Genomic DNA, 23,784 nt, shown 5'->3' on the forward strand with positions numbered 1-23,784 from the left:
ATTAACTCCTACTTTATACAACTAAGTTTTAGCTAAGTTTCCTTTTAAACTGTTTCACTTTCAACAATCAGGTTCCCTCCACCCTACCAGTTACAGAGAGAGTGACAATCTAGCTTTGTCTTAAAACACTCTTAGTCTTACAGATGATGCTGTCTTGACAGCTCTGCTATTAATAGTGGCATTTTCCCTTCGGTTTAAAAAGGAGAGTTGTGCTGAAGTTAGAATCAGTCATGTTGGTAATAGTTTTCCACTTGGAGCAAGTGCAGTGCACTAGCTTACGTAGGTGGATTTACGTTGCCAAATGGCGTGAAACATAAATGAATTTATCTATGGTATGTTGGCATGTGCAGAGTAGGTTACCTTATTGTGTTTTAAAGAGAAGTGAAGTGGTGCTGCCTTAAAAGTTCTTTAAGTTATTGCATGTGAGAGGAGAGAACCTGACCTTTTTGTTCTACCTGATGATGAGAAAGGAGTTCAAAAAGCACTAGTTACATGAATCAGTACAGGAAATTATCCTTCTAATTTAACAAGTCATTAAAAATTCATTAGAAGATTGGCATAATTTACTGGAAAATTTCAGCAGATCTCTGCTAACAGCTATGGCAGTGCAATTTACAACAAATGCTGTTATTTTGCATATGATTAGCAGCCATACCACCTCAGGCTGCAATCTTGTCAGATCTCACAGTCCCATACTAATGTGGAATAGTCATAAGAACATAAGAATGGCCATACTGGGTCAGACCAATGGTCCACCTAGTGCAGTATCATATCTTCCAATAGTGGCCAGTGCCAGATGCTTCAGAAGGAATGAACAGAACAAGTCACTTTTGAGTGATCATCCCTTGTCATCCAGGCTCAGCTTCTGGCAGCTGCAGTTTAGGGATGCCCGGATCATGAGGTTGCATTCCTGACCATCTTGACTAATAGCCATTGATGCACCTATCCTCCATGAATTCATCTATTTCTTTTTTTAACACATTTATACTCTTGGCCTTCACAACATCCCTTGGCAATAAGTTCCACAGGTTGACTGTGCATTGTGTGAAGAAGTACTTCCTTTTATTTGTTTTTAAAATTGCTGTTTATTAATTTCATTGGGTGACACTGTGACAGATTTCTGTTACCAATCTGCCTGAGGCATCAGGTGATCAGGCTAAGGCCGCAGGGTCATTGGGGGAGGAGATGACAGAGCACACCAAGTAACTGAGTTTTAAAGCTTTATTGATAAAATAATAAAATAACAGCAGAGAGTGCTGGGGGGGGAGTTTCCCCACATCACTCAAAGGAAGGAAGAAAGCGTTAGTGCCCCAAGCCCAAGCCCTAACCCACTTTCATACTCACACCTGCACTACCTGAGGCTGGCCAAGCCTGGGTGTAATGTAAGAAGAAGAGGGGGAAGGGTGGATGGGAGTTCTGCCCTGTGCACAGGTCGTCCAGGGTCCGCTGTTGATCTCTGATTTGCCTCAGCTCCCGGGAGGATTTTTAAGTTCTGGGGTCTCTTGGGGGCATTGCCTTCAGGGCCCTTTGTTCCCAGTGCTGATTGTACCAGTCCAAACTGGCCTTACTGGCTTTTTCAGCTTTCCTAAAACACATCAGCTTCAGGGACGCTACAGTGGTTGTTTACCCCCTTGCCAGCCTTCACTGTCATGCTGGGTTTTGCAGCCCCTGCAGGTTTGTGCAGCTGAATCTTCCTTTCTCATGGTTGGTCGGGGGGGGGGGTGGAAATCCAGGCCCCCGTCTTTCTGGGCAGGCAGCCCAGTGTCAGTTGTGTGCTGTGGCCTTGGGCGGGAACCAGCGTCTTATCTTCGGACCTGGACCGTCAAGTTTGCCCATTCCTTTCTCCTCCCGCTGCCCCCCCTTTAGGCCTCTTGCAACCTGCAAAAGAATCTTCCACTCCACACGCACACCTTTAACCCTTCCCCAACATGCCTTGTAATGCTTGCAACAGTGTTAGCAACATACAATACTGATTTGCCTCCCCAGGGGACCCCCTAAGGGAGGGGGCCCTTGGGTTGTGACAACACCTAATCCTTGTGTTACGTGAAGAGGTAAATAACACATCCTTATTCACTTTCTCCATATTGTTCGTGATTTTATAAACTATCATATCCCCCCTTAGCTGTCTCTTATTTAAGATGAAGAGTCCCAGTCTGTTTATTCTCTTCTCATATGTATGTGGTTCCATACCCCAATCATTTTTGTTGCACTTCTCTGCACCTTTTCCAATTCTAATAGCTTTTTTTTTAGATGGGGTGACCAGAGCTTATGCAGTATTCAGGGTCTGGGCTTCCATGGATTTATTTAGTGACATTATGGTAATAAGACAGAAACTATCTATCCCTTTCCTAATGGTTCCTCTTTTTTTGACTGTTGCTACACATTAAGTGGATGTTTTCAGAGAGTTATCCATGATGACTGCAAGAGCTCTTTCTTGAGTGGTAATAGCTAATTTAAAACCCATCATTTTGTATGCATAGATGGGATTAGTTTTCTGAATGTGCATTACTTTGCACTTACTAACATTGAATTTCATCTGCCATTTTGTTGTCCAGTCATCCAGTTTTGTGAGATTGTACTGCAACTCTTCACAGTCAGCTTTGGACTTAACTTTCTTGACTAATTTTATATTGTCTGCAAACTTTGCCATCTCACTGTTCACCGCCTTTTCCAGATCATGTATGAATATGTTGAATTGCACAGGTCTCAGTGCAGATTCCTGAGGGAACCCCGCTATTTACTTCTCTCCATTGTGAAAACTGACCATTTATTCCTACCCTTTGTTTCTTATCTATTAGTCAGTTGCTGATCCAGGAGAAGACCCTTCCCTCTTATCCCAGGACTGCTTAGTTTGCTTAACAGTCTTTGGTGTGGGACCTTGTCAAATGCATTCTGAAAGTCCAACTACACTATATCCACTGCATCAACCTTGTCCACATGCTTGTTGACTCTCTCTAAGAATTCTAATAGGCTGGTGAGGCATGATTTCCCTTTACAAAAGCCATGTTGACTCTTCCCCAACATATTGTGTTTATCGATGTGTCTGATAATTCTGTTCTTTACTATAGTTTCAAACAATTTGCCTGGTTCTGAAGTTAGGCTTACTGGTCTGAAATTGTCAGGCTCACCTCTGGAGCCTTTTAAAAAAATTGGCATTACATTAGCTACCCTCCAGTCATCTGGTGTGGAGGCTGATTTAAGCATAGGTTACATACCACAGTTAGTAGTTCTGCAATTTCAAATCTGAATTTCTTCAGAACTCTTGGGTGAATGCCATCTAGTCCTCGTGACTTATTACTGTTTAATATATCAATTTGTTCCAAAAGCTTCCTCTATTGACACTTCAATCTGGGACAGTTCCTCAGATTTGTCACCTAAAATAATGGCTTAGGTGTGGGGATCTCCCCATATGCTCTGTAGTGAAGAATGGTGGAAAGAATTCATTTAGCTTCTCCACCATGGCATCTTCTTTCTTGAGTGCACCTTTAATACCTTGATCATCCAGTGGCCCCACTGACTGTTTGGCAGGCTTCCTGCTTCTGATGTGCATAACTTTTTTTTTTTGCTATTAGTTTTTATGTCATTAGCTAGTTGTTCTTCAGATTCTTTCTTGGCCTGACTTACTACAGTTTGACACTTGACGTGCCAGAGGTTATGTTCCTTTCTATTTTCCTCAGTAGGATTTGACTTCCAATTTTTAAAAGATGCCTTTTTGCCTCTAACCACCTCCTGTACTCTGCTGGATAGCCATAGTGGCATTTTTGATGCTCTGTTTTTTTTTTATTTGGGATATACATTTAGTTTGAGTCTCTATTATGGTGTTTTTAAATAGTCTCTGTGCAGCATTACTCATTTCAGTATTTCTATGTGAATCTTCAGGGAAATCTCAGGGGTTGCAGAAAATCCCCTAACATTTTTCACAAGAACAATGTCCTGGACAAATTTCAGTTTGCCTATCTACATTCCACTTACAATTTCAACTGGATACAGTTCAGCATTCTTTCTATCATACGCCCTAATTCAGGAAAGCACTGGAGAAAGTACTTAACTTTTAGAACATGCTTATGCACCATTAAGGTCAACAGGTTTTAAGCACCTGCTTTAGTCCTGTCCTCAGTAGGGATAGAATAAACATATACTTAAGTACTTTTCTGAATCAGGGTCTTAAATTATTGTCTTGAGTTGCTGAGAACAGTTAAACAGCTACCATATTCAAATTCCTTGGTTCAAGCATTTCAGTGGTTTTGACTGGGAATGCCAAGAACTTTGGGATGTTTTGAGGTGAAAGGTAATGCACAAGTGGATTACACTTTATATTAAGATTCCATTTGTAAATGGTTTACACAGGCTTAATAAAAGATTAATAGATTTTATAAGGCTGTGTTATAGATGGTTATAAGCATCTCAGTAGGTGTGGCAGAAGACTATAAGCAATTTATTGGCCTGTTGGGTTCTATAATAATCAAAAACAATTGATTCACCAGTTATGAAAACACCTATATGAATTATTTATAAATGGACATTGATATAAAGTGTGATCCACAAAGGCCAGATATTTTTATTATGATAGATTTAAGATACACAATGCTAGCGGAATTCAATCTTTTCATTTCCAGTGTTAAAAGAGAAAATGTGTAACTTCAACATTTATCAGCAAAAATGGCTGTTTTTGGAGATCCTATGAACATTGCCCAATATTTTAAAAACTGGAACCTAAAGTTAGGAAACTAAGTCCATATTTAGGCTCTTAAATAGGTGGCATGACTTTCAAAAGCACTAAATCCACAGTAGCTCCCACTGGGAGATGAGGGTGTTTCACACCTGGCAGGACTCATCAATACAAGAAGAAATCCCTATTTAAAAATGTACTTAGAAATTTTGAGGGTATTACCTTTAAACATTCTGTATGAACCAGGAGACTAACGAGCTGTATGATGATATCAGCGCTCACAAAGCATGTTATCACAAGCCAAAAAACTGGGGCCTGATGGAGAACGTAAGTGAAATGTTTTCAGGTTATATAAACCATTGACTGATGAATCATACTTAATGGCATTTTTCAGAGAGAAAGACTCAGGAGAGACTTTGAAGCTTTTGAACTGCCAGTCAACCTTCAGCACATTTGCTACTTTATGAAAAGTTAAAAGGATGTTCACCTTATAATATGCCTCATTAGCAGAAAACTGACCAACCGGAACACACAACAAATTTCTTTGAATCTTCAGCAGAATATCTTCCTGCCCAAAACTGCATCTTTGGGTATTCACCATTTTTTTTTTTCTACAAGTCAATTAATTTGGAAAGCTGCTTTGACAGCTGCAACATTTTATATTTCCTAACATTTAAAAATAGACGTCTGTATAACAGAATGTCTTCGTAAATTTACCACATGGCTGGAAGACATCAACCTGTTTTATTTTGAAAACAATGATAATACAATACATAATGGAAATTATTACGCTAAATAGTGTTCTGATAGACTTTGGCTTCAATCTAAATAAACAGGGATAATAATTAAAATAAAATAATAGTTAATAGTAGTTTGTACTTATGTCAGTAGTTTTCATCTGAAGAACTGAATGTGCTGAATTAGTATTATTCCCATTTTACAGAGGGAGAAACTGAGGCAGGGGGCGTTTAAGTGTCTTGCCTACAGTCAGACAGCCAGTCAGTGGCCGCCTGGGGAACAGAGCCGCACTAACTCCTACATCCATGATCTAACCACTAGGCAATGCAGTCTTTCAGATAAGAATAGACTGTCCCCTAAGCCACCTCACACTCAAAATCTGAATTCAGGGGTTAAAGTAAGAGTGTGAGCATGTGTTTAGGGGAGAGCACAGTTCCTCATCCTCTGCTAAATGCAGACAGAAGCTTTGCCTCCTCTGCCTGGCTTGGGAAAGCAGTGCTCTTGCAAGTTCCCCGGTGCAGTGAGATCTCCCCATCTTGTTTCAACCTATTGTGACAACTTCCTGAACCAACACTACTTTAGATGAAAAAACTTCAATTAACTTGCCTGCTATCTCATTATTTTTCATCCTCACTCTGTATTTCCTAGCTCTAACTGGGCTTGAAAGACCCAGAAAGACCCCCTATACCACAAGAACAACTGTTTTCACTATACCTATTTCCAGGCCAATTAGGGGCCGTATGTATAGGAAACTACATGACAGAGATTGTCTGTGTGAGATTCCCAGCCCGGTTTTGCAGATCATCCCAAAAGGCACAGACATGCATCCACACTTTGTGTACTTATCCAAACGAGAGCAGAGCTCTGAGTGGCAGATTCTGTGCTGTGCCTCACAGGACGTGCAGCACAGAGGGAAGGGTGGCTTTAAGCCACTTGGGTGTCGCTCGGATTCTAGGTCAGCAGGCAGCCGACATGGAGGCTACTGTAATTTACAGCTGCCTTACTCAGCGTGCATATGGACTTCACTACATACAAGGGCAGCCCACAACATGGGTGGTGTGTGACTCTTCCATTTGGGGAGGCTGTGTGCACCCAGACCCTGGTCCCGCCCCGAGGCTCATCCCTACTCAGCCTCCTCCCCTTGAAACTCCCCCCACATTCTACCCCTGGTCTCAGACAGCCCCCTCCTCGAGGCCCACCCTGCTGTCACTTATGCCTCTTCACCCCTTCCTCCAGCCCCCTCACCTCCGGCCACTCAACACTTGTGTGCCTATTTGCCCCCTCCACCATTCCCCCCTCGAGCCTCTTTGCTCCCTTCCCAGCCCCCAGCCACCGGCTGGCTGGCCAATCACCACTCATGTGCACCTCTTCGCCCCCTCACACAAGACTCCCATGTGAGTGGAGTGGAAATGGGAAGAGGCAAAGACTCGGGGGAAGAAGATGCATGGGAGCAGGGCCTCAGGGCAGAGCTTAGGCTGGGCCACAGCTGGCTGCGGTGCCCACCCTTTCGGTGGCTGCACACTCCAAAGGCAGCGGGCTGGCTGTTTGAGGAGGCTTACCTTCGTCTGGCCTCTTATACCCGCATATGGCCCACAATCTCAGTAATGCTCAGCTCTACTATGGATGCTTCCCTTTTCCCTCCTAGTTCCACTCCAGCACTTCCCTGTGTGTATAGTGCCTCTGCACTGCTCATGTGCTCTACACTGCTCTTGTGCTGGAGGAAAGGCCAGTATGGTCTTTATATGCTACCAGAAAGGTATTTAATATCCCGAGTGGCAGCCAGGATTGGCCCCTGAATCTTCTGAAGTTCATCCGTGGCTACCTAAAAATATTGCTCTGCTTCTAGATTAGTACCAATAGTCTTCCTTGGCTGAAATATAAGATTGAGACTTGGGGTCAAATTCTGCATTTCCTACTCATCACTGGAGATTTTTAAGAGCAGGTTAGACAAACACCTGTCAGGGATCGTCTAGATAATACTTAGTCCTGCCAGGAGTGCAGGGGACTGGACTAGATGACCTTTCGAGGGCCCTTCCAGTCCTATGATTCTATGATTTTACTCAAACAAACTCCCACTGACTTCAACAGGAGAGTTATTTGAACAAGGAGTGCATGGTTTCTCCTCAAAAATTATTATTTTAATACATCCTGCAAACTATAGATTGCAAACTCTTCACAACAGGGGCTGTCTTTATTCTGTATATTGCAGAATGTTAAAATGTGTGTTCAGTGCCTTGTCATAACCATACAGCTAGAATTCCTCCTTACCTGTAAGGGGTTAAGAAGCGCAAATAACCTGGTTGCCACCTGACCAAAAGGACCAATAGGGAAAGAAGATACTTTCACATCTTGGGGGTGGGGGCGAGGCTTTGATGGTGTGTTCTCTGGGGAAAGCAAAGAAGCATCAGTCAAAAACTCCTTCTCCTATAAACCATCCTGTACAAGTCTCTGATATTACAAAAAGAGTAAGTAAATAAGGCAATGCATGTTAGATTACCTTTTGTTTTCAACTTGTGAATTTTCCCTTTGCTAGAGGGAGGTTTATCCCGTTTTTTTGTGACTTTAAGGTTTTGCCTAGAGGGGAATCCTGTGTGTTTTGAATCTGATTACCCTGTAAAGTATTTACCATCCTGATTTTACAGAGGTAATTCTTTTACCTTTTCTTTAAATAAAATTCTTCTTTTAAGAACCTGATTGATTTTTCATTGTTCTTAAGATCCAAGGGTTTGGGTCTGTGTTCACCTGTACCAATTGGTGAGGATATTATTCTCAAGCCTTCCCCAAGAAAGGGGGTGTAGAGTTTGGGGGGATATTTTGGGGGAGTAGGACTCCAAGTGGTCCTTTCCCTGGTTCTTTGTCTAAATCACTTGGTGGTGGCAGCATACTGTTCAAGGACAAGGCGGAATTTGTGCTTTGGGAAAGTTCTTAACCTAAGCTGGTAAAAATAAGTTTAGGGGGTCTTGCATGCGGGTCTCCACATCTGTACCCCAGAGTTCAGAGTGGGGAAGGAACCCTGACAGTGCCAAACAAATAATAATTATTAATAAAAGCATATTTTTGGAGTACACTATAATTTCTTTGAATCAATCTAGCCTAATCTGTATATTTTAAGTATTTCTTCGGCACTCATCCCCTGGGGCTCAAAGGGCTTCTAATGCCCTTTTTAAAATACATTTCTTTATGTATTTGTGATCTGTGAACCTCAAAAGGTTTGAAGGTTCAAGTTTAGATAAACACCCAAAAGTTCAGATGCTTGTTCAATAGCACTTTGATCTAAAAATTGATGAGGAAATCTCACGACCTAGTTGTCTCTCAAGATTTTTGGCAGTTTCTGGTTTGCGCAAGTCAATGATAATCAAAAAAGGCTTGTGGTATGTCTAGAATCCTGCTCAGGCCAAAACGAAGAAGTGCAGAGGCTTGTGAAAATTTAGTCCTTCTCCATCCAAAGGTCAGAAAGTCTGGAATTCCCTATCTCCAGAATCATGGAGAAAAGTTAAGGACAGCAGCCCTTCTTCACATGCAAGCAAAAGCCACAAGTTGCCTTATCTTGTTACAGTTCCGTGTAGTTTTTCAATCTTCATGATGCCATAAGAAAAATAGAACAAAAGAATCTAAATGAATCTTCCATGAAGCCAGAACCCCCTTGGGTACATTGAAAATACAGTTGTGCAAGATGACCAAATTAGGGCAAATTAAAAATGAGTTTGGGAGTATTAAATTTAAGCATAAGTGTACCAGAAGCAAATCTTGTGTAATGAGTAATCTGAATCTCTGGAAACGTAGGCATTTGAATGTCAAATCTCAGCTGAGATAAACTAGAATATACAGTAATTTGACATCTTTCTGAAGATGTATTAGTCTTTAAAATAGAAAATGTGGGTATTTTTGTAAACAGAAAAGAGGGCAATTATTTGTTTTAAGATTCTAAAATGCAGATTGTTTGAGACACGCTCAGTGTAAAAGCAGAGCTCTCTAAACTGTGGCCATGGAACCATAACTACTGTAGGCACATGCCATAAATGACTTAAATTGCTGCCTAGATTGTTTTTCTGTGATAAGGAAATAAGTACTTTAAGGGAAATTGTAAAGTATCTGCTATATAGTTTTTATAGATTTATTTATTTTGCTCACTACTGCTTGTAATTCCCTTAAAATTTAGGGCCGGAGTCTGCTGTCCTTACTCTCACTAAGCAGAATTTTTCATGAAAATAACCTTGTGGAAGTCTATGGGATTACTTGCGTGAGAAAAGACTCCTCACTTGAGTAAGGGTTGCCCTTAAAAATTACATAATAAGATGCTCTCCTTCAGATTTCATCCAGGTCTATTTAGCAAGGATCAGGACTTTTCTGCTATGGTTTTGTTTGCTTGTTTTCCAAAGCCTAACATGTGTGGGGCATAATTTCAGAAGTTCATGTGCATTAAAATGGACACCTGCATTTATGCATAAGTATGACTGGAATACAAACTTTTGAAAATATGACCCTTTCTGACTCATTGTACAAAAACTTTGACTATTGCTTAGAATAAATAGACAAGAATTAAATAATAAAATATCCTCTAATTAGTTAATGGTTAGAATAGCACAGTAGTTGTGTGTGTGGATAGAGAGGCATACAGAGGAAGGGATTAGCACCAAGAAACAATGAAAATAGTGTCTGCTAAACATGAAGTGAAGAATAAATAAAAACTGGTTTGAAGGCATGGGCTCTAATGAATTAAAACACCTATCATTGGATTATTTCACCCAGTCCCCCATTGTCTACAAATTAACTTTGTTAGGCTAATTAGGCCTTGCTTCTTCAATCTGATTTGCATGGATGGACTGTTACAGTCACATGATTGACGTCTCTGGAGGGAACGCTCCAAATGCATTGGGGGTAGGGGGAAGGGCAATGCTGCATGGACAGCTGAGTCTCTCTTCTACATGGAAGTGGGTAGATCCGCACACTATGGGTTACTATACACAGCACCCCTAGTACCAGAGAAGTGACTTGAAGCCTTAGGCTGCGTTCAAGTGTTGCTGACTTTTCCAGTGGAAGAGCTGCAGTTTTGGCAGAAAGCATACTCTTCATCCACCACCCTGGCCTGCCCACCTTTCAGGAAAAGGAGAGATGGCTACATGGAGACAGAAGCATTTTGCCGTACCATTTTTGACCTTAACATATCTCCCCCATGGCTTTTTAATTGTGCTGTCTTCACTCCACATCATGCAATATGTGGGCAGGGAACATATGGGCCATTATCTTTATGTTTTTCTATTATTCTGTCATTGCTAATATTTTATTCTCCAAAGCATGAGGACTTTGCACAAGAAAACTAAGGGTTAATAGTGTTTCTATTTTTAATTAAATCTAAAAGAAAACCCACCAAATTTTCTTAGCACAACCAGCAAATAGGAGGCCATCATGAATGTAAATTTGAAAGCAGAACTGTAGCTTTCATTAAATTACAACTTTTGTGTGAAATTTTCACATATTGGAAAATTTTCTACAGATTTTCATGCAAACTGTTTCCCTCTATCTGTGAAACTGAAAAGCTATTCTCTCTAAAGTACATATTTATGAGTTTTTGACCTGAAGGCAGGTGGAAGAAAACAGACAACCTCACCATGTGCTCTAGTGGATTGACCACACAGCTTGGGGCCAGGAATTCACAAGTTCCTTCCTCACTGACCTTAATAACACTTAGCACTTATGTGGCTCTTTACATGTATTAGTAGCACACACTGTGAGGAAGGTAAATATCTATGTCCTCTTCTTACATAAGGGTAAAGAAACTCAGTTGTCTTGCCCAAGGTTATATAGGAAGACTGTGTCAGAACTAGAATTAGAATGCATCTCTCCTGATGCTCAATCTAATCCTTAATCTACTAGACCACAGTGCCCCCTGGACAAATATCATATACCCTCTCCCTGTTACAGCCACTAAAGCTTCCCAAAACTGGCCAAACTACACTCGACTTTCAGTATGTGCTAGCATGGATGAGTATGTCATGCTGTATGGTAGCTGTCATAACGCAATATGTAGGATTAGCTCTGCTACATTTCTGCTATGTGACCTTGGGCAAGTGTCTTCATCTCTCCCTGTTTCTGTTTTTCATCCGCTCCACTATCCATTTTGTCTGCTTACATTAGATTACATGCTTACATGTCTGCTTTGGGGCAGGGATTGTCTCTCACTATAGGTTTGTACAATGCCTCACTCAGTGGGGCTCTGACCTCTGTTGTGGCCTCTAGACTTATGGTAATAAAAGAATAAGATGTCTGAACCCACAGAACTATAATTTATCATATAAATGACTTAAATTGTGGCCCCTTCAAATATATTGATTAATCCATTATTTTCAACATGGGCATATCTGAGCTCAGTATAGAGGCCCAGAGTATGAACATAAGCAGAAAATTGCTCCTATCAAATCAAGCTGAATTAAAATCTGAAACTGCAAATGTTTGACTAGAACAGAACTTTGGTTACTGCACAGGGGTTAATTTTCAACAAATTCGGATTCAGAACAAAGTCTCTTTTTTGAAGGGACATTATTAACCACTTGTTCAGACACCTCAGCAAGTTCAGTGAGTCGATGACTTGGCAAGTTCAGTAAGTAGACGACAAATTTTCTGTTATAATGCTCATAAAAAATTGCTCATAAGTGCTCATAAAATTTGTTTTCCCCTATATAATTTACTTGGTCAGCAGAGTTTGAATTGGTTTTATTAAAACAGGATTGGCCATTTTAAGTGGTTTTAAAGAATTTTTTAGTTATGTCTATTTTGCAGGAAATCTCCTTTGTACACAAAAGATTAAGTCATCGCATTGTCCATGCAAAATGGTTGTGCCAACTGGTTAAGGTATTGGCATTGACAAGCTCAGTATCTCAGATAGTTGACTGCAAAGAGATATCTCTAAAAAGCTGAGAGTTCTTAAAGGTATCCTGCAAAGAAATAAAACAACAAAATTGGGTTTATAAAGATGACATGAAAGACTTTGTGTTCTGCTTGGGGTTTTAGTTGTTGTTTGGTTTTACATTAGAAATTCAAGTCCTGTCTTCCCAGAAGACTGTAATGGCTGGAAAACTAGTGAAATGATGTCATTTCAACAGTCAGGAAAGTGAAATTTGAGCATTCAAGACAAGAGGAGATCTTTAGTCAGATTAACAAAAACTTTTATTTATTTATTTGTTTTGTCACCACCTATTTAACTTCAATGGCCAATTAACATTTTGGATAAAGGACATCTCTGTTAAAATTCAGCACCCTAAGGCCTTCAATTTAGGTGTAATATCACTCCATAAACATGAGAGAGATACACATCCTCCTCTAAACACAGGAAAAATCATAGTTGGTATTCCTGATACTTTAAGGTAACAATCAAGCAAATGCCCCCTCCCTCCCTCCCCCTACCTTCTTTATACATCATAAAGAAGGTAAAAAGAGTACAAGCCTGATTTTTAAAAAAGGCTTAACTATTTGTTCAAACTAAATGTTTAACATCACCTTTACAGCTTTTAGATTGAAAGCAGTAATCTGTTTATCACACTACCAGCCATTTTTAGGGCAAAGTTCTCTTGCTGTTTTGATACAGCAGGGAGATTGCAATGAGAGCTGAACAAATAGAAGGAAAATTATTGGCAATCAGTCATTAGACTTTAAAAGCGAATTTCAATTCACCCATGTTCAGAAAAGTGAATTGCACGTTATGCATTGATTGTTAAATTTGTAATTCAGACTTTAGGTTAGTTACGTAAATCACTGAATGCCTTTTGACAATGGACTTTAGGTAAGGAAGTTCCAGAGATCTCTGTAAGTCTGTGTTTGCTTGAGCACCATATGACTAAGCATTTGGGACATGAAGCCACAAAAACATTTGAAAGCTAGGACTATTATTCACTGTACCCTCCACCCTGTCTCAGGAACATTGCTGGAAATGATATAGTTGGATGACAATTATGACTTTCAGGTGATCATCCCTCCCACTCAGAAACAGATTAAAAGTAACTTTACACAAATAACTTTTAAAAAATACAGATTAGAATTCTTAATAGTTGTGCTTCAAAGGCAGGTAATAAATACTAATTAAGGGCAAAATTGCCATTTTACAGACTGTCCCATATGTAGGACAGTACGTTGTGATGCCCCAAGAGGAGACCAGAAAGCTGATTGTGATTCTGAATCATAATCTGTCTCCTGGTTTCCTTCTGCTCCAGCAGGGGCTAACCCCATAGCTAGCACAGCATATGTCCTCATATATGCCAGTGCAGCTGAACTGGTTGGCAGAACCAATGATCCACCCATTACCTGCCCCATACTGCCTGTTCTCCACCCACATATCTGGGGAGGAAGGGCATAGTGGCCTCCGGGAGACTACTGTCACCTACATACTGCTACCCATGCTATGACATGCTGTCATGGTTCCTTCCCCACTCTGAACTCTAGGGTACAGATGTGGGGACCTGCATGAAAACCTCCTAAGCTTACTTTTACCAGCTTAGGTTAATACTTTCCCAAGGTACAAATTAATTTTACCCTTTGCCCTTGGAATTTCCACTGCCACCACCAAACTTTAACTGGGTTTACTGGGAAACATAGTTTGGACACATCTTTCCCCCTAAAAATCCACCCAACCCTTGCACCCCACTTCCTGGGGAAGGTTTGGTAAAAATCCTCACCAATTTGCATAGGTGACCACAGACCCAAACCCTTGGATCTTAGGGCAATGAAAAAACATTCAGTTTTCTTACAAGAAGACTTTTAATAGAAGTAAAGGAATCACCTCTGTAAAATCAGGATGGTAGATACCTTAGAGGGTAATTAGATTCAAAACACAGAGAATCCCTCTAAGCAAAACCTTAAGTTACAAAAAAGACACACGGCCAGGGATAGTCATTCTATTCAGCACAGTTCTTTTCTCAGCCATTTAAAGAAATGATAATCTAACACATACCTAGCTAGATTACTTACTAAAAGTTCTAAGACTCCATTCCTGTTCTGTCCCTGGCAAAAGCAGCATACAGACAGCCACAGACCCTTTGTTTTTCTCCCTCCTCCCAGCTTTTGAAAGTATCTTGTCTCCTCATTGGTCATTTTGGTCAGGTGCCAGCGAGGTTACCTTTAGCTTCTTAACCCTTTACAGGTGAGAGGATTTTTCCTCTGGCCAGGAGGGATTTTAAAGGAGTTTACCCTTCCCTTTATATTTATGACACATGCTGTATGTGCCACAGTCTGCATAAGACAAAGCATATAATTTCTCGTGATCAGATTCAGCAAATACATGTTCAGCCTAATAAACACAGTTTAATTCCTTGCACTGTTCTTATAACCATGTTTGTCTAGTATATTAGAGACACAAGATGGGTGAGGTAATAGCTTTTGTTTGACCAAGTTCTGTTGGTGAAGGAGACAAGCTTTCAAGCTACACAGAGCTCTTCTTTACCTTACCCACCTTTGTCTCTCTGCAATTTAATCCTGGCAGTGGAATTAAATTTGCAAGTAGATAGGTTTGCCTTACAAAATAAAAAACAAACAGCATTTATTCTACTATGCTACTGGTCTAAAATGCTGGAGCACTTGCATTAGTTAGTGCAAATAGTTAAACGAATGTTATAATACTGTATAGCTTCATTAAAGGCTGAACATGAAGAGATGAAAACTGGACTGTAATATCGGTTAATGCTAGTGAATCGGCCAAGAATCAAGGTAATGAAGAAATACATTTGAAAGGATTAACATTGCTGTGGAATTTACCGTTCCACGAGGTCAATCCTGTGGGATTCAAGAGGAAGACTGTGAAAGAGCAGGTGAGTGCCACTGGTACGTCTACTGGAGGCTGTTTCTTTTTTTCAGTTGTGATCCAGTAAGGTAAAGTAGGTTGAGAGGAGCAGGTGCTGCGAGATGGGAAAACCAGAATAGATCATAAGGCAGAGTATAAGAGATGAAAGAGATGAACTGATAAATCCACATCCATTCCTGGTGTAAGTGTAACCCACACACCTCCTGGGTGTGGTGTTCTGTCCCATCTAGTGGCACTGAGACCACTTAGAGCAGCGGTGGGCGAACTTTTTGGCCTGAGGGCCACATCAGGGAATGGAAATTGTACGGCGGGCTATGAATGCGCACGAAATTGGAGGTAGGGGTGCGGGAGGGGGTGCGGGCTCTGACTGGGGGTGTGGGCTCTGGGGTAGGGCCGGAAATGAGGAGTTCAGGGTGCGGGAGCGGGCTCTGAGTTGGGGTGTGGGGGGAGGTGAGGACTCTGGGGTAGGGCTAGGGATGAGGGGTTTGGGATGCAGGGGGGGTTCCAGGCTGGGACCAAGGGGTTCTGAGGGGGGATCAGGGCTGCAGCAGGGGGTTGGGGCATGCGGGAAGGGTGTGAGGGCTCCGTCTGGGGGTGCGCGCTCTGGGGTGGGGCTGGGGATGAGGGGCTTGGGGCACAAGAGGGGGCTCTGGGCTGTGAGCGAGGGTGGGAGGGGGGATCAGGGCTATGGCAGAGGATTGGGGTGGGGAGGGGGGCTGAGGAGTGCAGGCTCCAGGTGTCGCTTACTGCAAGCAGCTCTTGGAAGCATGTCCCTTCCCCAGCTCCAAGGCACAGCCAGGCGGCTCTGCATGCTGCCCTGTCCGCAGGCGCCATCCCTGCAGCTCCCATTGGCCAGGAACTGTGGCCAGTGGGAGCTGTGGGGGTGGCGCCAGCGGATAGTGCAGCGAGCAGAGCCACCTGGCCTCGCCTCCATATACTACATAGGAGTCAGAGGGGGGGGTCATGCTGGCTGCTTCCTGGGACCCGCGCGAAGTGGGGCAAGCACCCGACCCCACTCTCCCGGCTGGGGTGCCGGAGCGGGGCAAACGCCCAATGCTGCTCCCTGATGGGAGCTGAGGGTCAAATTAAATGGTCTGATGGGCCTGATGTGGCCTGCGGGCCATAGTTTGCCCACCCCTGATTTAGAGAGAGATTAATCAGTGTGCTCTACAGTCTTAGCTAACAACTGTATGGCTTTTAGTTCATGCAGTAGAGGCTCATGCACTAAGCTCCAGAGGCCCCAGGTTCTATCCCACCCGCTGTGGCTGGCCTTATATAAGGTGGGGCCTGGCTGAACTCTAGCTCACTCTTATTTTGTTCACATTCCCTCCCTTACAGCCAGTAGGTAACTGTATTATATAACTTGAGTTAATGAAGCCCTTTCATAGACGCATAGACTTTAAGGCCAGAAAGGATCGTCAGGATCGTCTAGTCTGATCTCCTGCATATTGCAGGCCACGGAACCTCACCCATCCACTCCTGTAATAGACCCTAACCTCTGGCTGAGTTACTGAACTCCATGATTTCAAGACTTCAAGTTACAGAGAATCCACCATTTACACTAGTATAAACCTACAAGTGACCCGTGCTTCATGCTGCAGAGGAAGGCGATCTTTGACAATAGTCATTAAAGGAAAATTCCTTCAATTCTGGCATTTTCTCTGCTTCACTCTGGCTTTCTGTTGTAGTTAAATCTCAAACACTCAGCGGCTTTTCCAGATCAGTGGTGCCCCAGATTGTATTGCCCTTTCTCCTCTCACACCTTGGAGAAGTCCCAGAATGCATGAGATTTGAAGACAGCAGCTGGCTTAGCAGAGCTGCTAGATCTACTAAAATACCAGGAAGAATCAGCAAAGGTAGGAGGCTCTTTGGGAAACGAATCAAGTAGAGTGGAATACTTATCAAAATTTTTATGGGAAAACTGTTTCTGGTTCAGTTCAGTTCAATGTTTTAGGACAGTTCAGAGTTTTTTGTCTCCTCCTTCCCCCATACAACTTGAAACCAAGAGATTAGGTCCTAATCTAGCTTCCATTAAACTGAATAGAAAAACTTCCATTGCCTTAAATGGGAAGTTGGATTGGGACCACAGTAGCATTCAAAACAGGACTAGATGACATTGATATGGCTAATAAGAACATGCATAGTTGCATTTGATAGGATAAAAAAATCACGACGGATAGAAACCTTTGTGCTTCACCGTATACCTTAACCACGCATTGACAGTGGTTGGGAAGAAACATCCTGTATGAGCAGGTTAATATATAATTGTCCATAATAGGGTTTTGCTCCTTCCTCCGAAGCCTCTGGTTCTGGCTATTATTGGAGACAGGATAGCAGAGTGCATGGACACAGACTCCGGCTTTGAGCTGGTAGGTAGCCAATCTTCCTTCTCTATTATGCACATGTAGGGTGACCAGATAGCAAGTGTGAAAAATCAGGACGGGGGTGAGGGGGTAATAGGAGCTCATATAAAAAAAAGCCCCAAATATCGGGACTGTCCCTATAAAATCGGGACATCTGGTCACCCTATGCACATGATCACTTCACAAGTGAGCTCCAGAGACCATCAACCAAGGGCCTGATCCTGCTAGGGCAGTGTGCAGGCATCTGCATGCCTTTAATCGCCATTGAAGTCAATGGGTGGTTATTATCTCATAGGAGGTGGCCAGTACCTTGGAGTTTTGAGTTTCATGTCTTAAAATTTCTAAATTAGAAAAGTTTATAATTCATTTCCATAATGGCCTAATTTTTTATCTATGTATTTATTTAATTGTGCTCATTATTTTGAATGGAAACTGCTCCAGTTTAGTGACATTATTGAATCTCAGAAGGATTCTGTTGCATTTTTGAGAATATTCTTTTACTATGGTTTCTTTTCTTTCTTTTATACAATAGTAGCATCATCAGAAATTTTCACAAGCAAACATCCAGAGCCACCTTAAAAAAGCAACATGAAAGAAACTAAGAAACCAGCTGCAACTGAGAAATTCTGCTGTATTTCCAAGCTTAAGGTGATCTTTTAATTATTTTATTTATTTATACACACAGTTGTTGTAGTTGCTTGCCTCTAGGTTAAAAGTTATAAACCAATGGAATTGTAGGTACAAAGGTAGGAAGCACTGATTATTTTAAAGCTCACAGTTAACTATAAAGTTCAAACATAGTTTACTGTAAAATGTTGTTTAATGCCATCACCTTAAGCTCTGTGATGCACTGGAGGGAGCACTTGAAAGCTTCTTGTTAAAACTCCCCTCCAAACTGAAGGAGGGACTGAGAGGATTTCCCCCGCTCTGCTATAGACACCTCATTTCTGGAAACTGCTAAAGGATTCTTGGCAAAGGTGACATACTTGCGATGAGCTAATATTTTGCTTTGAATATACCGAATTGTATTTAGTGGCTTCATTTTGTGTTAGTATTTCATAGTCAGTTTGTTACTAGTGTTTCCTACACTTGAATATGATCGTTAAAAGTTTGGAAGTTACTTAAAAATATTCTCATTTTTATTTCATGTTTACTTAGTGATACCCCCAGATGTAAAGGCATCACTCAGCAAATGAGAGCATTTATATTTAAATAATCTCTTATCAATTACTAAACATTACTTGAAAAAAGGACATATTATTATTTACCATATTTTAAATTTACTAACTTTGGGCCAGATTGTGAACCCTGCTCACATGGGAGAGTAGTTACTCACACAAGTAGTCCTCTCAAAGCCAATGGGACTGCTCCTGGGAGTAACTGATGACCCACATGAGTAAAGCCAAAGGCCTTTCAGGTCACTTGGTTGGGGTTCTTTTTCTTTTGGTGCATGTATTTATTCAGTCCCGCAGATGGCACTCTTGCAACAAACATCTGCTCAGTGGGGAAATTCCTGCACCTAGATTGTCTAAAAACGAACCTCAATCACATCCTTGGCTGTAGAACTCGATGTTAAGTAGTGTCTGGTGAAGAATGGGGATCTGAGGGTTCTGAAGGATGAACAGCAATGATAACACAGATGTATGTGAACAGGTGGAAGATAAAAACCTGCTCTCCTTATTCATGGACGTAGTCCCACTGAAGTCAGAACACGATGCGCAAGTACAGCAAGTACGCAAATACAAGCGTATGGAGTTGAATTCATATTTAGTTCAAAACTGCAGGACTATGTATTTGCTTTCACTGGAAACACAACGTTGTTGGGAAAAGTAGCTATGAAGTATGCCTAAATCTCCATGCTCTTGTTAATTTGTGTGTGTATTCTTCTCTTCTTCTCCCAGGTATTTCTGCTGGCATCATCATTTGCATATCTAGCTAAAACTATGTCTGGGGCTTACATGAATAGCATGCTCACACAGATAGAGAGAAGATTTAATATTCCAGCCTCTCTGGTGGGCATTATTAATGGAAGCTTTGAAATTGGTAATCATTTATTTTAGTATTCTTTGACAAAACAGTATTTTTCCACAGCTGGGGTGAGGGGCTATTTCGGCTCTTCCCTTTCTTCATTAGTTTGTCTGGGTTTGCAGCCATTGTGTGACCTGTAGATGTGTCTGTGACCAGATCCTATAAACTGTTACTCGTGTATTTAGGCCCACTGAAATCAATAGGACCATTTATGTGACAAAGGGAATGCAGATGCAAACTCTGGTTCGACTAGCTTGATCTGCTTAGGAGCTTCCAAAGAACACCTGACTGTTATATTTTGCCAATAGAACATCCAGTTTAACACCAAAGATACTATTTAACATTTATATGGCACTGTTCATCAGCAGATCTCAAAATTCTTTACCCTGGTAAGTATTCTTATCCTTATTTTACAGGTGGGCAGATCTTAAAGGAGTAAAAAGCTGTTAAAACATACTTCTGTAACTAAAGTTTGAAGATTTGACTCTGAACAGACAGGGAGCAGATCCATTGAGAAAGAAGGGTCTATTTTTTGGGTCACTTTTCAGAAAACAACTATATACACTTTAATGCTTAAGAACAGGATTGTCCCCTGGAATTGTGGCACCCTCCTGACTCCTCTTTCTGGCTACCTGCCTCATAGATCATAGGGCTAAGGGAGAGTAGCCCCTGCTGGGGAGGGAACAGGGGGAGGGAACGGACCGACCCCTGCCTCCACAAAAGGTATAGATCAAAGTGCAAGCCTCGAGCAAAGGGCACTCGGTAGCTGAGCTGCTACAGGAGCAGACAAAGAACCAGACTTTGTCTCTAAAAGTGTATACTTTACAGTGTAGGTCCTGATTACCCCTTGCTTCGGGGGCGGGGGGAGGGGGGAGAGGAAGAAATCTGCATTAGCCCTATAACTGGCACAGATTACTTCCCCTGGAATGCCGGCTCATTGATGCTGGCTGATGCAATGGTGGGGGATGGAGCCAAGGATCCTTCCACTTCTCTCCCTTACCTGCCCACTCTGCAATTCAGTCCCATAAGGCAGCTCAGAATAGAGCCCTTGGAGGGAGGGACCTCTGAGGGACTTACAGACCCACCCAGGGTAGTCTCATGCTTTTGAAATAACAAAGGAAATTGCCAAAATTACTGATGCTGGGTCTAAAAAGGTGATGGTTTAAAACTAATTAACCCCTGGTATTAATATGAACACGTAACTGAAAAGACTTGTGGATATTGTCATCTTGATTGATTTAAAATTTCAGGATTAAAATAATCTTAATATGTAATGTAATGAACTCAATAGGAATGCTCCAATGTAGAAAGTTGCACCCATACTTAAGTATAAATGGGACTTTTGAGCGTTACACCTGGCTCAATGCAGTTTGACTATCGATTTATATATAAAAAGGATATGCCAGCATTTCTTGCACCTTTCTCGGACACAGCTGGCACTGGCCATTGGCAGAGACTCAATACTGGACTAGATGGACACATGATTTAACCCGGTATGGCAGTTCCTGTGTTTCCAATAAAAAGGAGGATGTCTTAACAAGTGTGTCAGAAATTATACCTGCCCTGGACCATTTTGGGTCTGGTTCTGCTCTTAGTTATACTGGTTATAAATCCAAAGTATAGTAAATTCAGTGAAGTCATAGGAGCTACATAGGTATAAGATGAATGTGAGTGAGATCAGAATCAAGCTCTTTGAGTCTATTTATATTTTATAATGACATTCAGTACAGTAACCTCTTTTTTCTCCCCTATTAAGTTATTTTTGCAACTAATATAAATGAATCAATTCTTCTCTCTATATGTGTTATCTTGTATTTATTTTCAGTGTTGAAGTACTTAGATTTATATTTCTGCATTTCCCCCCATCATTGCATTTATGTGTTAAAATCTGTGCCATAAAATTTGTATACATAGAAAGTGTCCTAAGAGAATAATAACGTACCAAGACATGTACTATCTTGGAGCTGCAGGGCCTAGTTTCTAGAAAACAGTGTTTACAATATATCATAAAGCTTTTCCTCACATGAAATGTTCCCTCTCTAAAAAGAAATGATTTAATGGGGGACTTTCTTTATCCATGTTATTCCTCACAAATCAGGGAAGAAATAAAGGGGATATCAAACTGACTACACTATGTAGCATCCCCATCAGAACTTAGAGAATAATAGATTTTTGAGTTTGGTTTCCAAACAAAAAAATACGCCGGGGGGGGGGGAGTTGATTAGTTTTGAACAGAATTGAAATGTTGTTTGTTTTTCCTTGCCAAATGAAAAAAAATGGTTTGTTTAGAAAATGTAGTTTTAAATCAATATTTTGTTTCATTTTAAAACAAACCATTTTGACATTTCAAAATGTTTGGTTTTTAATTGTTTTTCAGCTGAAATTAATAGGTCAATTAGACCCAAATTTGAAAATAGTGCCAGTGCCCTAAAAAATGCATTTTTTGGCAAATTTTTATTTGCTGAATAAATTTCACCCAGCTCTAATTCACATGGATTTCTGTATTCATCCGTGTTTTCTCCATTAACTTGTAATTTACATTTCTCTGAAAGTGCACTGACGGCAGTAATTTAGTACGCAGGTGGTTGTTTTCTTCTTCTGACAGCCTCAGTTGATATTCTCCTCTTTAGTCATAATTTCTACTTTACTTAACATTCTATTATCAGAATATTTCCTAGTTGGCCTAACCCTTTACGCAAAAACCACAGATGCAAAAACCATAGATGGAAAAGTCTTATTTAATCATCTAGCCAATCCTCTTGCTAGTACAGTAACACCCACATCGAGTAACTTGGCATGTAAATGTGAAAATGAACCATGCTCTTCTTTCTGCAGGAAACTTGTTGATGATAGCATTTGTGAGTTACTTTGGTGCGAAACTTCATAGACCAAGAATAATTACTTTGGGGTGCACAGTTATGTCTTTTGGCTGTCTTTTGATATCACTACCTCATTTTCTCATGGAACGGTGAGTATTTAGCTAAGGATGGACCAGATTGTGGTATGCTTACTCTCCTTGAGTAATACGTTATTCCACAAGTGGTCCCAATGAAATCAGTAGGACCACTTGTGGAGTAAGGTATGCTCAGCATGAATCAGGGTATCAGAATTTGGTTCTTTTTTTTTTTTTTTTTTGCAAGGGCTTCAGAAGTTAATAACTACTTCCTAACCACGGATTAACGGTTGGGAGATTCACATCTCTACTGGGCAACCCATAGGTGCTGACTTTTATTTTTCCTTGGGGGTGCTCCACCCTGCTCTGCCCCAAAGCCCCTTCCCCACCCTGTTCCCTCCCTGAGGCCCTGCCCTGCCTCTTCCCACCCCCACTGTGCCCCTCCCCTGAGGCTCCACCCTCACTCCGCCTCTTCCTGCCCCCTCTTCAACCCCCACCCACTCACTGCTCTCCGCCCTCCCCCAAGTGCCTCCCGCAGCCACCAAACAGCTGATCAGCAGCACCACCAAACAGCTGTGGCAGGTGGGTGCTGACCACCCGCTATTTTTTTTTCTGTGGGTGCCTGAGCACTGGAGCACCCATGGAGTCAGCGCCTATGGGGCAACCTATGTTGTTCCATTTTGTTTCATCTCCTGATCCGAGTGGGCAGTTGTCACCATGGATGATTACCTCCCTGTTCTGTGATGTCTCAGCAGGGGAAGCTCCAAGTTGCATTGCCCTCTATTCCTATCATATTACGATACCATAGTAGTATTATTAGTATACCTTATTATATTTTCTTGGTCCCGAAGTCTCTTTCTCCTGTATCGCCTGTGTCTGTAATGATGCCTACATCACCTCAAGTAATATCACACATGTACATCACTGACTTGTATCTCCCTCTACAAAATCCCTTTTCATGGCTTCATCTCCTCTGGCCTTGACTGATTCAACTCTTTCCTATATGGATTTCCCAAGTCCCAGCTCTCTGGCTGCAGCACAAATGGAATATAGGTTTCTATTATAGGGTTTCTTTAATCTTCATCTGAAACATCTGATACTGGATTCTGTCAGAAACTGAATACTGGAGTGGATAGACCACACGTCTGATCCAGTATGACAGTTTCTTTATTCCAGAGATTACTTTTGGTTAATGAATGGAACATTCAATGAACTTTTAATTCTTATTATATCTAAGTAATTCCTTTCCTAAACAGCTTTAATACAAGAGAACAGCTTTATGAGCTGGATCTGATATATTCTCTCT

General features: G+C 41.4%; 1 protein-coding gene across 1 annotated transcript in view; it reads left to right on the forward strand.

Annotated features, from left to right (window-relative positions):
* Nucleotides 1-11,929: 11,929 nt before the first annotated feature.
* LOC311521727 (uncharacterized protein) overlaps nt 11,930-23,784 on the forward strand; it is a 105,837-nt gene continuing 93,982 nt past the window's right edge. The window contains exons 1-7 of the mRNA XM_084630253.1: nt 11,930-12,005; nt 15,021-15,201; nt 16,883-17,050; nt 17,473-17,563; nt 18,090-18,205; nt 19,459-19,600; nt 22,421-22,553. Coding sequence (XP_084486379.1) covers nt 18,146-18,205; nt 19,459-19,600; nt 22,421-22,553 — 335 coding nt within the window. The 5' untranslated portion in view covers nt 11,930-12,005; nt 15,021-15,201; nt 16,883-17,050; nt 17,473-17,563; nt 18,090-18,145. The remainder of the gene's footprint in view (nt 12,006-15,020; nt 15,202-16,882; nt 17,051-17,472; nt 17,564-18,089; nt 18,206-19,458; nt 19,601-22,420; nt 22,554-23,784) is intronic.

This window comes from Lepidochelys olivacea (genome assembly GCF_965140295.1).
Source record: "Lepidochelys olivacea isolate rLepOli2 genome assembly, chromosome: 1".
Classification (NCBI taxonomy): domain Eukaryota; kingdom Metazoa; phylum Chordata; order Testudines; family Cheloniidae; genus Lepidochelys; species Lepidochelys olivacea.